This window comes from Lampetra planeri, chromosome 23 (assembly GCF_965212315.1).
Source record: "Lampetra planeri chromosome 23, kcLamPlan1.2.h2, whole genome shotgun sequence".
Taxonomy (NCBI): Eukaryota; Metazoa; Chordata; class Hyperoartia; order Petromyzontiformes; family Petromyzontidae; genus Lampetra; species Lampetra planeri.
Window position 1 is genome coordinate 3893142 of NC_136129.1, and position 9781 is coordinate 3902922.

General features: G+C 50.1%; 1 protein-coding gene and 1 non-coding gene across 2 annotated transcripts; both read right to left on the minus strand.

Annotated features, from left to right (window-relative positions):
- Positions 1–336: 336 nt before the first annotated feature.
- AAR2 (AAR2 splicing factor) lies at positions 337–6988 on the minus strand. Its single transcript, XM_078604797.1, has 6 exons — positions 6502–6988; positions 5722–6018; positions 4749–4967; positions 4128–4317; positions 3270–3499; positions 337–2265 (listed from the first exon to the last, which is right to left on the minus strand). Exons 1-6 carry the CDS (start codon positions 6604–6606, stop codon positions 2098–2100), a joined length of 1209 nt encoding a protein of 402 aa, XP_078460923.1. The 5' UTR covers positions 6607–6988; the 3' UTR covers positions 337–2097.
- Positions 6932–7003, minus strand: TRNAP-CGG (transfer RNA proline (anticodon CGG)). The gene has a single exon. It is a non-coding gene; the product is annotated as a tRNA-Pro (tRNA).
- Between the last annotated feature and the right edge of the window lie 2778 nt (positions 7004–9781).

Below are 9781 nucleotides of genomic sequence, written 5' to 3' on the forward strand. Positions count from 1 at the left end.
AGTGATTCGAGGCTCGTCATTAAACCGCGTTCTCAAGCGTCGTGAGTTGAAGGTTCTCAGCCCGGCCACTAATAACTCCACCAAAAATAACCATCCGGCAGTGGCCTGGCAAAAGGGCTGCATGTAACCAGGCCACCCTGGTCGCCCTCGAAAGGCAATCCAGGATATTTGTAATCCGCCCGGTTAAATAAAAGACGCGGCTATTATCTGGCTTTGCAGCGTAAACTCTCACGGAAATCCGGCAGAAGCTATTGGAATGCACGTGACAAACCAAATTCAGTTTAATATGTTCAAAGATCACACGATTTCATTTTAGCATCGAGTCCATTCACGATAAACTGCTGGCAAACTTTATTTTTTTGTCGTAAATTTACATTTTAATGAAAAACTGATATCAGAGACTCACAGATTGTAGTAAACTTATGTAGCGGTCTGCAGTTTAACAGTCCCATCCACAAAAATGGCAGTAAAGGCCAACCTGGGGAATCAAACTTTAACAAACACAATGAGTAGTCAGGTACCGATAGTAATTCACCCTCGACGTAATTCAATGAATATTCACAATTAATGTTCCATTCAGCTACAGAATTGACCACTTGGTTTGTGTTGCCTGTGTGGTGTTGTCAGTCTCTTTTGTGTTGTCTGCCTCGTGTGTACTGTCCATCTTGATCGTGTTGTCCGTCTCAAAGAAGCTCTCACAATACCAGACGAGAGGAGAATTACCCGTGCGTGCGTCATCTTGAGCGGTGCATTATACGCAACTGACAAAAGACTTTGACTTTTAATACTCTTGAGAAGACTTGCAGCTACGGCAACAAAACGATCCTGAAAAAACCAGGAACAAGTGGTGACACCTATTGCTGCATCGGTGCGGGCCATGGCGCTGCAATGGTTGAAAGCTCTGGCCGAAGGAAACAATGACGTGGTGCTGACATCGATGGTCGCGATGACCTCTTGATGTCCAAACTTGGGAGTCGACAATCGTGTAAATACAATTCCTGCGCACAATCCGGGGTGTGCAAAGCACTCTGGATGTTATTTTCCCATGATGCTCTGTGGCTTAACATCGCCCCCTACTGGCACACTAATGCCCATTTGCAGGTCGGGGTTGTGAATTTTTTGCCGCTAACGAATGGCTGCCACGGGGGGAGGGGGGGGGTGCCCTAAGGAAGCACGGAACAGCAAGGCATTGAAACGGTTGAGATGAGCTATAAAGACGCTGAGTTGCTGAGGCAATTTAAATGCACATCGATATAAATGTTATCCGAGCAGGTTCCCTTTGCGGGTGATGTTTACGCTTGTGCTCCGCTGATGCTTGGTGCACGGGAAACGTTCGGAACGGATTTAAAGCTCAGCTGAAAAAAGCACAAGGCAGATTTTCCCAATGTAAACAGGCGTTCCATCGTCTTCCTGTTGGAAGATTTCGCTGCGGTCTGCGGCCATGTCTCAGGAGTTCAACGATCTTGGCAGCAAGTTCCTTTTCAGTCGGTAGCCTTCTTGCTGAGGGACAGGTTTATAAGGTGGCCATTGTGAAGCAGGACAAACCTGTTCGATAGCAATCTTGATGACTGGCAATTCTAGCGGCCATCCCGGTTACAGTTAGGTCTGACTAATAGCCATCACGGTGGGGGCAGCTCCATCTGGTAGCCATCTTGGTAAGGACAGGACCGTACGGCAGCCATCTTGGGTAGGAATACTTATTTTAACATCCAGATATACGGATACACAAAGGACGCATTTTGTCCGCTTATCCAATCTGTTATTTATAATCAAATTATTATTTGGACCCAGGTACAAAGGACGATCACCCCTTGCGTTACAAGCCGCCCTCGCGAAGATGGCCAAACGATATCCCTGCCCTCGCAAAGATGGCCAAACGATATCCCTGCCCTCGCGAAGATGGCCAAACGATATCCCTGCCCTCGTGAAGATGGCCAAACGATATCCCTGCCCTCGCAAAGATGGCCAAACGATATCCCTGCCCTCGCAAAGATGGCCAAACGATATCCCTGCCCTCGTGAAGATGGCCAAACGATATCCCTGCCCTCGCGAAGATGGCCAAACGATATCCCTGCCCTCGCCGCCGGTGCCGTGAGGTCACCCCAGCACCATGCCGTCAGGCAACTCCACCAGCACGGGGGCGCAGTCCTCGGGCTCCGCGTCGAAATCCCAGCGGAACTTGCGCGTCAGGTGCTGCTTGAACATGGCGGCTCGCTGATGCAGGGACCGCTCCACGTCCGCGCCCGACAGGATGGAGAAGAAAACCTGTTGGGGGGGGGGCGGGGGGGGGGGAGTACAGAAGGCAGCGCCGGTCAGGGCGCCGGCATGCCGCGGTGGGCGAGTAAAGCTTGTGGAAAGCTTCGTGCAGGCAGCAGTGAATAGATCATGGCTGATGATGATGATGATGTGGTGGGCGAGTAAAGCTTGTGGAAACGTTCGTGCAGGCAGCAGTGAATAGATCATGGCTGATGATGATGATGATGTGGTGGGTGAGTAAAGCTTGTGGAAACGTTCGTGCAGGCAGCAGTGAATAGATCATGGCTGATGATGATGATGTGGTGGTGGGCGAGTAAAGCTTGTGGAAACGTTCGTGCAGGCAGCAGTGAATAGATCATGGCTGATGATGATGATGATGTGGTGGGTGAGTAAAGCTTGTGGAAACGTTCGTGCAGGCAGCAGTGAATAGATCATGGCTGATGATGATGATGATGTGGTGGGTGAGTAAAGCTTGTGGAAACGTTCGTGCAGGCAGCAGTGAATAGATCATGGCTGATGATGATGATGTGGTGGTGGGCGAGTAAAGCTTGTGGAAAGCTTCGTGCAGGCAGCAGTGAATAGATCATGGCTGATGATGATGATGTGGTGGTGGGCGAGTAAAGCTTGTGGAAACGTTCGTGCAGGCAGCAGTGAATAGATCACGGCTGATGATGATGATGTGGTGGTGGCAGGAAATCTCCCCGTGTGAAGAAGCTGCCGGCTTAAACTACTTTTATTGGCTTTTCGTGTTTATCTACACCGACTATAATTATAATTGTTGGCGTCTATCGTAGTTTGTTCTTCATTCTATCTGCAATTGCAAGTGCAGCTGTCATTGTTATCAGCTTTTACTGCATTTGCATTTTATCTACACATGCGAGTGTTTTTTTTACACGCACAGTGCTTTGTTATACTTCAATATGAAAACTGCTCCACTAGAATGTTTGCCGAGCTCCTCGTCAAATCGCAGTAAAGTGTAATCGTTGGCCGAGCCGCCGCAGCCGCTGCCTTGCCTGCAGCGTGGAGGTGAGGAAGTTGTCCCTCGTGACGATGTCGACGAAGAAGTCCCGCGGCACCTCGTCCAGCTGGTGGTAGAGCACGGGGATGAGGTCGCGGTAGAGGCGCGGGCGAGACAGCGCCGCCGCCTCGCTGCCGCACAGCAGCGCCAGCAGCCGCTTCCACTGCTCGAATGCGTCGTAGACGCCGCCCAGCAGGAAGCACACGAATGCAAACTGCAGCTCGCCTGCTCTCGGCACACGCACGGAGGAGCGATGAGCGGGGGTCACGCGGGGGGGTCACGCGGGGGGTCACGCGGGAGGTCACGCGGGAGGTCACGCGGGAGGTCACGCGGGGGGTCACGCGGGAGGTCACGCGGAGGGTCACGCGGGGGGTCACGCGGGAGGTCACGCGGGGGGTCACGCGGGAGGTCACGCGGGGGGTCACGCGGGGGTCATGATGAGCACGCGGGGGTCACATGGGGGTCATGATGAGCACGCACGCAGATACACGCGAAGATGAGCACATGTGCAAACACAATTATCTGTCCGTGTGCATGTGGTGATGTCACCGCCACTTAGTGGCGAACGGCGGCTGTTATTTTATGTACGCCCTCTGTATTTACCTACGTATCTGTATATATGCACACGTCATTAGGTATGTACATCCACGGGGGGGGGGGGGGGAGCAATGGCGTAGTTGCAGCATTGGGGAGACAAAGGTGGCCAGGCATGGCCACACCACGCCTGTCGTGCACGCCAGCTTTCATTAGTGCTCGCTAACGGCGCCAATTGCCCAATGGTCTGTCAGAAACAACGTGGGGGGTGGCGGGGGGGGGCGGCGAGGGAGATGGTTTTCCTTGGCACTCCGCGTACCCAGGATGCCGTGCTCGTCCTGGGGGTAGTGCTGGGCGAGCAGCGCGTCGAGTGCGAGCGAGCGGTCGAGCGAGTGGCGCGTCACGTCCGCGGGGCTGGCCCCCGCCGGGAACGGGTGCTGGGGAAGCTCCGAGAAGCGGATCTCGGTGCCGGGACGCTGCTTCATGATGGGCAACCTCGCCTCTCCCTCCTGCGGCCGCAGCGGCAGAAGCAGCAGCAGCAGCCGTGACAAGAGGCAGGAGCATCAGCAGCAGCATCATCAGCAGCAGTCGCAGAAGCAGCATCAACATGCACATACGTATATGTTGAACTTCTTTATTGAGACGGGTAGGGCCCGCCGAGCTAAACAGCTCTCTTCCAGTGCGACCTGACCATGAAGGTGGCGCGTTACACAAGATTACAAGCGATTGCGCATCACATTTGATCTTGTGAAATAACACAACTGACAAAACACATTTAAAAAAATGTAAACACAATGGACAAATTGCCGGGGGGAGGACCCGCAAATGGAGCAACTCGAGTGGCCGCTGTCGTTTGACAACCGACGGGGACAGAAACGCGACGTCCGTTCTCATCCAGCAATGCCGCGCTGGCCGGGTGGCGGGTGTGCGAGCGCCCTGCCTGCAGGCTGGAGCATTCCGTGTCGTTGCGGGGGAGGTTGAGCGCAAGTCGCTGCTGCGAGTTGGAGCTCGGCGTCTCGGGCTCCATCTCGGCAAAGGCGCACACGCGTCCCGACAGCGGCAGCAGCCGCGCCGCCACGGAGCCCGTCACGTGGCCGCTCAGCGACACCCAGCGCCGCAGCGTGTCGTACGGGTACGGGGCCAGGTTCCGATCCAGGTCCTGTCGGGAGGAGGGGGCAGGGGTTGGTTATTGAGACGCGAAAGGGAGAGGCTGGGGAGGCATTGGGATACGTTGGGAGACAACGAGAGGTGTTGGGAAATGAGAGATAGTTGGGAGAATATAGGAGACATTGGGAGGTACTGAGATAAGTTGGGAGACATTGAGAGAGAATTTAGGAGACACTGGGAGACATTGGGGGGCACTGGGAGGTATTGGGGGATATTGGGAGGTAGTCGGAGAATCTGGGAGATACTGAGAGGCAATGTATTGCAATGTAAAGTATTGGTAGGTGATGGAAGACAATGGTAGGCAGTGGAGACAATTGGAGGCATTGGGAGATACTGTGCAAAAATGGGAGGCACTGAAAGACATCGACAGGCAATGTAAATCTTTAGGAGAGACATTGAGTCACACAGAATTGTATGGAGTTACATGGAGTTGCAGTAACTAGCAAGTCAATGATAGCTACATATAGTAATGGGGAGTCACAATGGGTTATGTAGACACAGGGACATGCCAGGAGTAAGCTTGAAAGTAAAAATGCCTTTGAAGAACAGTCTCACGTGCGTGTACACACACGTACAGGGACACGCACCAGGAGTGATAGAGAGTGACGCAAAGAGTCAGAAAACTTTTCACGGAGACACGGGGAGTCACAGAGAGTCACGCGGAAAGAACAGCTCTGTGTTATCGTGGAGAAAGGTGACACGCGGGTCACACACAGGTCACACGCGGGGGACGCTCGACCTCGAACCTTGAGGCTGGCGCGTATCCTCTCCACCTCGTCGCTCGCCACCTCCTCGCTGGCCGCGTCCTCCATCCCCACGTCCCACTTGCGCACGAGCAGCTCCCGCTTCCCAAACTCGTGAAAGAATCCCGTGCGTGGCCCCGTCTCCCGGCCCCAGGGCCCGCGGTCTCCTGCCCCGCTGCTCTTGGGCCCGCTGCCCTCGGCCTTGCCCCCCGGCTTGCCCCCACATCCACGCACCGCGCTGAAGTGCACAAAGTGCATGCCCGGCGGTATCATCTTGATGCCTTTGAAGAGTGGGCCCACCTGTGTGCACAAAGATATGTAGGCACGCAAAAGCAACGCCTTCATCCAACAGCGGATTGACAAAGGACTACATTATTCTTCTTGGTTCTTTCGGTGAAGTCACGTAGAAGGGAAATAATAAAATAATAAGCAGCCGTCCTCAGGTGAAGAACAGAAGGCCTGTTCCTCACCTGAGGACGGCTGCTTGCGCTGTGGCCGAAACGTCGTGAGAATAATTTTATTTTATTATGTTGTATTTTTTATTATTTTATTATTTCCCTTCTACGTGACTTTACCGAAAGAACCAAGAAGTCACGAAAGCTTTAAATCTAAATTTGCATCATTGTTGTTGTTACAAGAAGAACCTCAAATCTCTGTTGGACATGAACTTTGCTGTGAGCCTCGCTGCCTCTCACTCGGCCATCGTGACCAATATTCTGTACAGCCCTGTGAGCCATTCGGCTCTCGAATTATAAACAAACGAGAGTCCACGGGCGTTCTCACCTCCCAGGTGTTGTAGTCGATGCCGAACTCCGTGCCCTCGGGGACCCCGAGAAACACGAGGAAGGCGCCCTCGGCGTACAGGCGCTGCGCCGTTTCCTGGTCCATGGTCGCGGCCCTCGGCCTGCGGGTGCAGGTGCGTGTGGGGCGGGGAGGAAACTAGGCAAGAGTCGGGGGTCCGCGGGGAGGAGGGAGAGGCCTAGCAGCGGCGCCTAGGCCTCAAGTTGTGTAACTCATTCCACCGCGTAGCGTGCTAGAATAATAACAAATAAATATAAACGCAGCGACAACACGACGAGCGTTTAACGAAACGGGTTTGTTGCTGGTTGCATAAATGCGCGGAGAAATGTTTATACCGAAGAAACACACACAGCGAGCGAGAGAGAGAGATTGTTTAAGGAGAGAGAGAAAAAAAAAATATTGCGACCCAGTGGGGCTCGTCCGGGATTTGAACCCGGGACCTCTCGCACCCGAAGCGAGAATCATACCCCTAGACCAACGAGCCGGGACACGGGAAGCGCGGCGAGAACATCAACTTAAGGGTCACCTTGACAAGGGATCGTCCGCTTATTGAGTTGCAAACATTTTTCTTCTTTCTAGATTTGAAGCTTTCGTGACTGCAAGGATTCATACTCTTAGGGGGGGGGGGGGGGGGTTCGGTAAAGTCACGTAGGTAAAAAAATTATTGATAATAATAAATGAAAATAACGACATTTAGTTAACTAAATTAATAAAATAAAAATAACTACATTTTGTTAACTTAATTCATAAAATTATAATAAATGAAAAGAACAACATTTTGTTATTTTCATTTATTATTATAATAAATGAAAACAAAAAAATTTAGCTAACTAAATTTAGTTAAAATAGTAAATTTCATTATTTAATATTTTATTAATTAAGTTAACTAAATGTAGTTATTTTCGTTTATTTTTATTTTATCATGTTTATTTTTACCTACGTGAATTTACCGAAAAAACCGAAGTGTATTTTTCTTCTTCCTCGTCACGCTTTTCCCCCCCCCCACCCCCGTCAGTGTAGTCGTCTTAAAGAAGCTGTTTTGGGGGGGCACTTGCTGTTAGCGAGCAGCGGTGCCTATGAAGGTTGCCATCATCATCATCACGGTGGCTGGGAGATGTTGACTACCTCGCCTGGTCTACAGGAGGTCGTGGGTTCGATCCAGACCCTGATGCCTGCTGCTGTATATTTTGAGTTTTCGCGTCTCTCTCTCATCATCATCATCACGGTGGCTAGGAGATGTTAACTACCTCGCCTGGTCTACAGGAGGTCGTGGGTTCGATCCAGACCCTGACGCCTGCTGCTGTATATTTGGAGTTTGCGTGTCTCTCTCTCTCTCATCATCATCACGGTGACTAGGAGATGTTAACTACCTCGCCTGGTGTACAGGAGGTCTTGGGTTCGATCCAGACCCTGATGCCTGCTGCTGTATATTTTGAGTTTTCGCGTCTCTCTCTCATCATCATCACGGTGGCTAGATGTTAACTACATCGCCTGGTACACAGGAGGTCGTGGGTTCGATCCAGACCCTGACGCCTGCTGCTGTATATTTTGAGTTTTCGCGTCTCTCTCCCTGTGGCCACGTGGATTTTTCTCCTTGTCCTCCGGTTTCCCCCCCCCATCACATTTAGAAACTTGCAGTGAGAGTTTGGCTGCGGTAAATAAGCCACTTCATTGGGCCATCATTTGTGCCTTCTGAAAAAGAGCTATGGGGCGTCCATAAATGACGTCACGCGATTTTGAACGATTTTTGACCCCCCCCCACCTCGTCACACGGCGTCACAAAAAGTCAGACCCCCCCTAAAATATGACGTCACAAAGCTCTGCCCCCCAAAAAAATAAAACATGCTTCAAATCGCTTCAAACTATTGTCATTGTAGTGCTTATTTAATGTGGCGCTGCACTCTGATGTTGTAGGAGAAAACATTTATTAAAAAGTCTGTTTAATTAAGTAGAACGTGTTGTCTATATTTATTTAAAGTTGCGCATTTTGATGTGACGTCACATTTCTCACCCCCCCCCCCCCCCCCCCAGGTTCGTGACGTCATTTATGGACAGTTTGGGAACAACGCAAAAGCCCATGCCGTGGCATTAGCCCCACTGCTTGGCCCTGGGCCAGACTCAAATGTATTGAGGTCAACGTATCAGTTTGGTTCGAGCTCGGCACGGAAGATATCATGCGCAAAACCCGTGCCAGTGCCAGCCCCATACTGGTTCGGCACGGACAGATGTGGCAATGGAAAAAAAATTCATTCCACCAAAGCTGTTTGCTACACTTAAAACAATTATTTCCAGTTCTCCGGGTCAGGTCAACCATCCTCTAAAAAGCTTGCAATTTGGGAAGGGCAATTAATAACTTTTATTATTTTTGGATGAATTGATAATCCCTTGTTCTACTTTTAGTCAAGAGTTATACATGGAATGATCAACCTGTGGAATTTACAAACTATTTGGTGATCCTGCTTTGGCAGTGGTGCAACAATTGCGATTAACAAACCAACTCAACTCATTCGTCAACAACACTCGTGGCCTTAAAAGCTAAATATAGAACGTGACGTTTCAGGCAATTGCTCCTCTTTTTAAATCCTTTATATTAAGTTCACTTGCTTGCTTGCTTGCGCGCTTACGACCGTGCAAATCTTTCGGTCGTTTTTTAACCCACTTCCCGTGATCCAATCGAGCTGACATTTTGCACACAGACTCGTTGTGCGTGACAATTTATTGTCGTGAAAAATTTTTTCCAAAATGTTCCACTTTTTAGGAAAAATTATTTTTCATATTTTATTTAAAATACCAATGTGATAAAAATGAAACTCTTACTCAAGAAAAACAGAAATTAATAATGAAATAAAACCGATGCCACGCATATAAAGGATTTATAGTGAAAAACTTTGTTTTACGGGTTAATTTTTTACGTGCTTATGAAGGAACATTGCCCAAAACTTCGCCCGTCTCTTTAAAGCCTCGACACAGAGGCGTGGTTTCTCTGTGTGCCTATGTGTGTCTCTCTCTGTCTCTGTTATCTCTCTCTGCTTATGTGTCTGTCTGTGCCTCCGTGTCTGTGTTGCGTCTCTCTCACATTTAGTAATCTTTGGAAGAACGTAATCAACCAGGAAGGGTGTTGACTGTTATGTTAGCCGACTCTGTGTTGTATTGCATTATATTTCTTAGTTCACTAGGTTTGTTTTCTCTTTCATTTGTACCTGATGATGATTGCTTGTGTTGCAATCGAAACGTCGTATGCTATTATTTAATGTATTTTTTT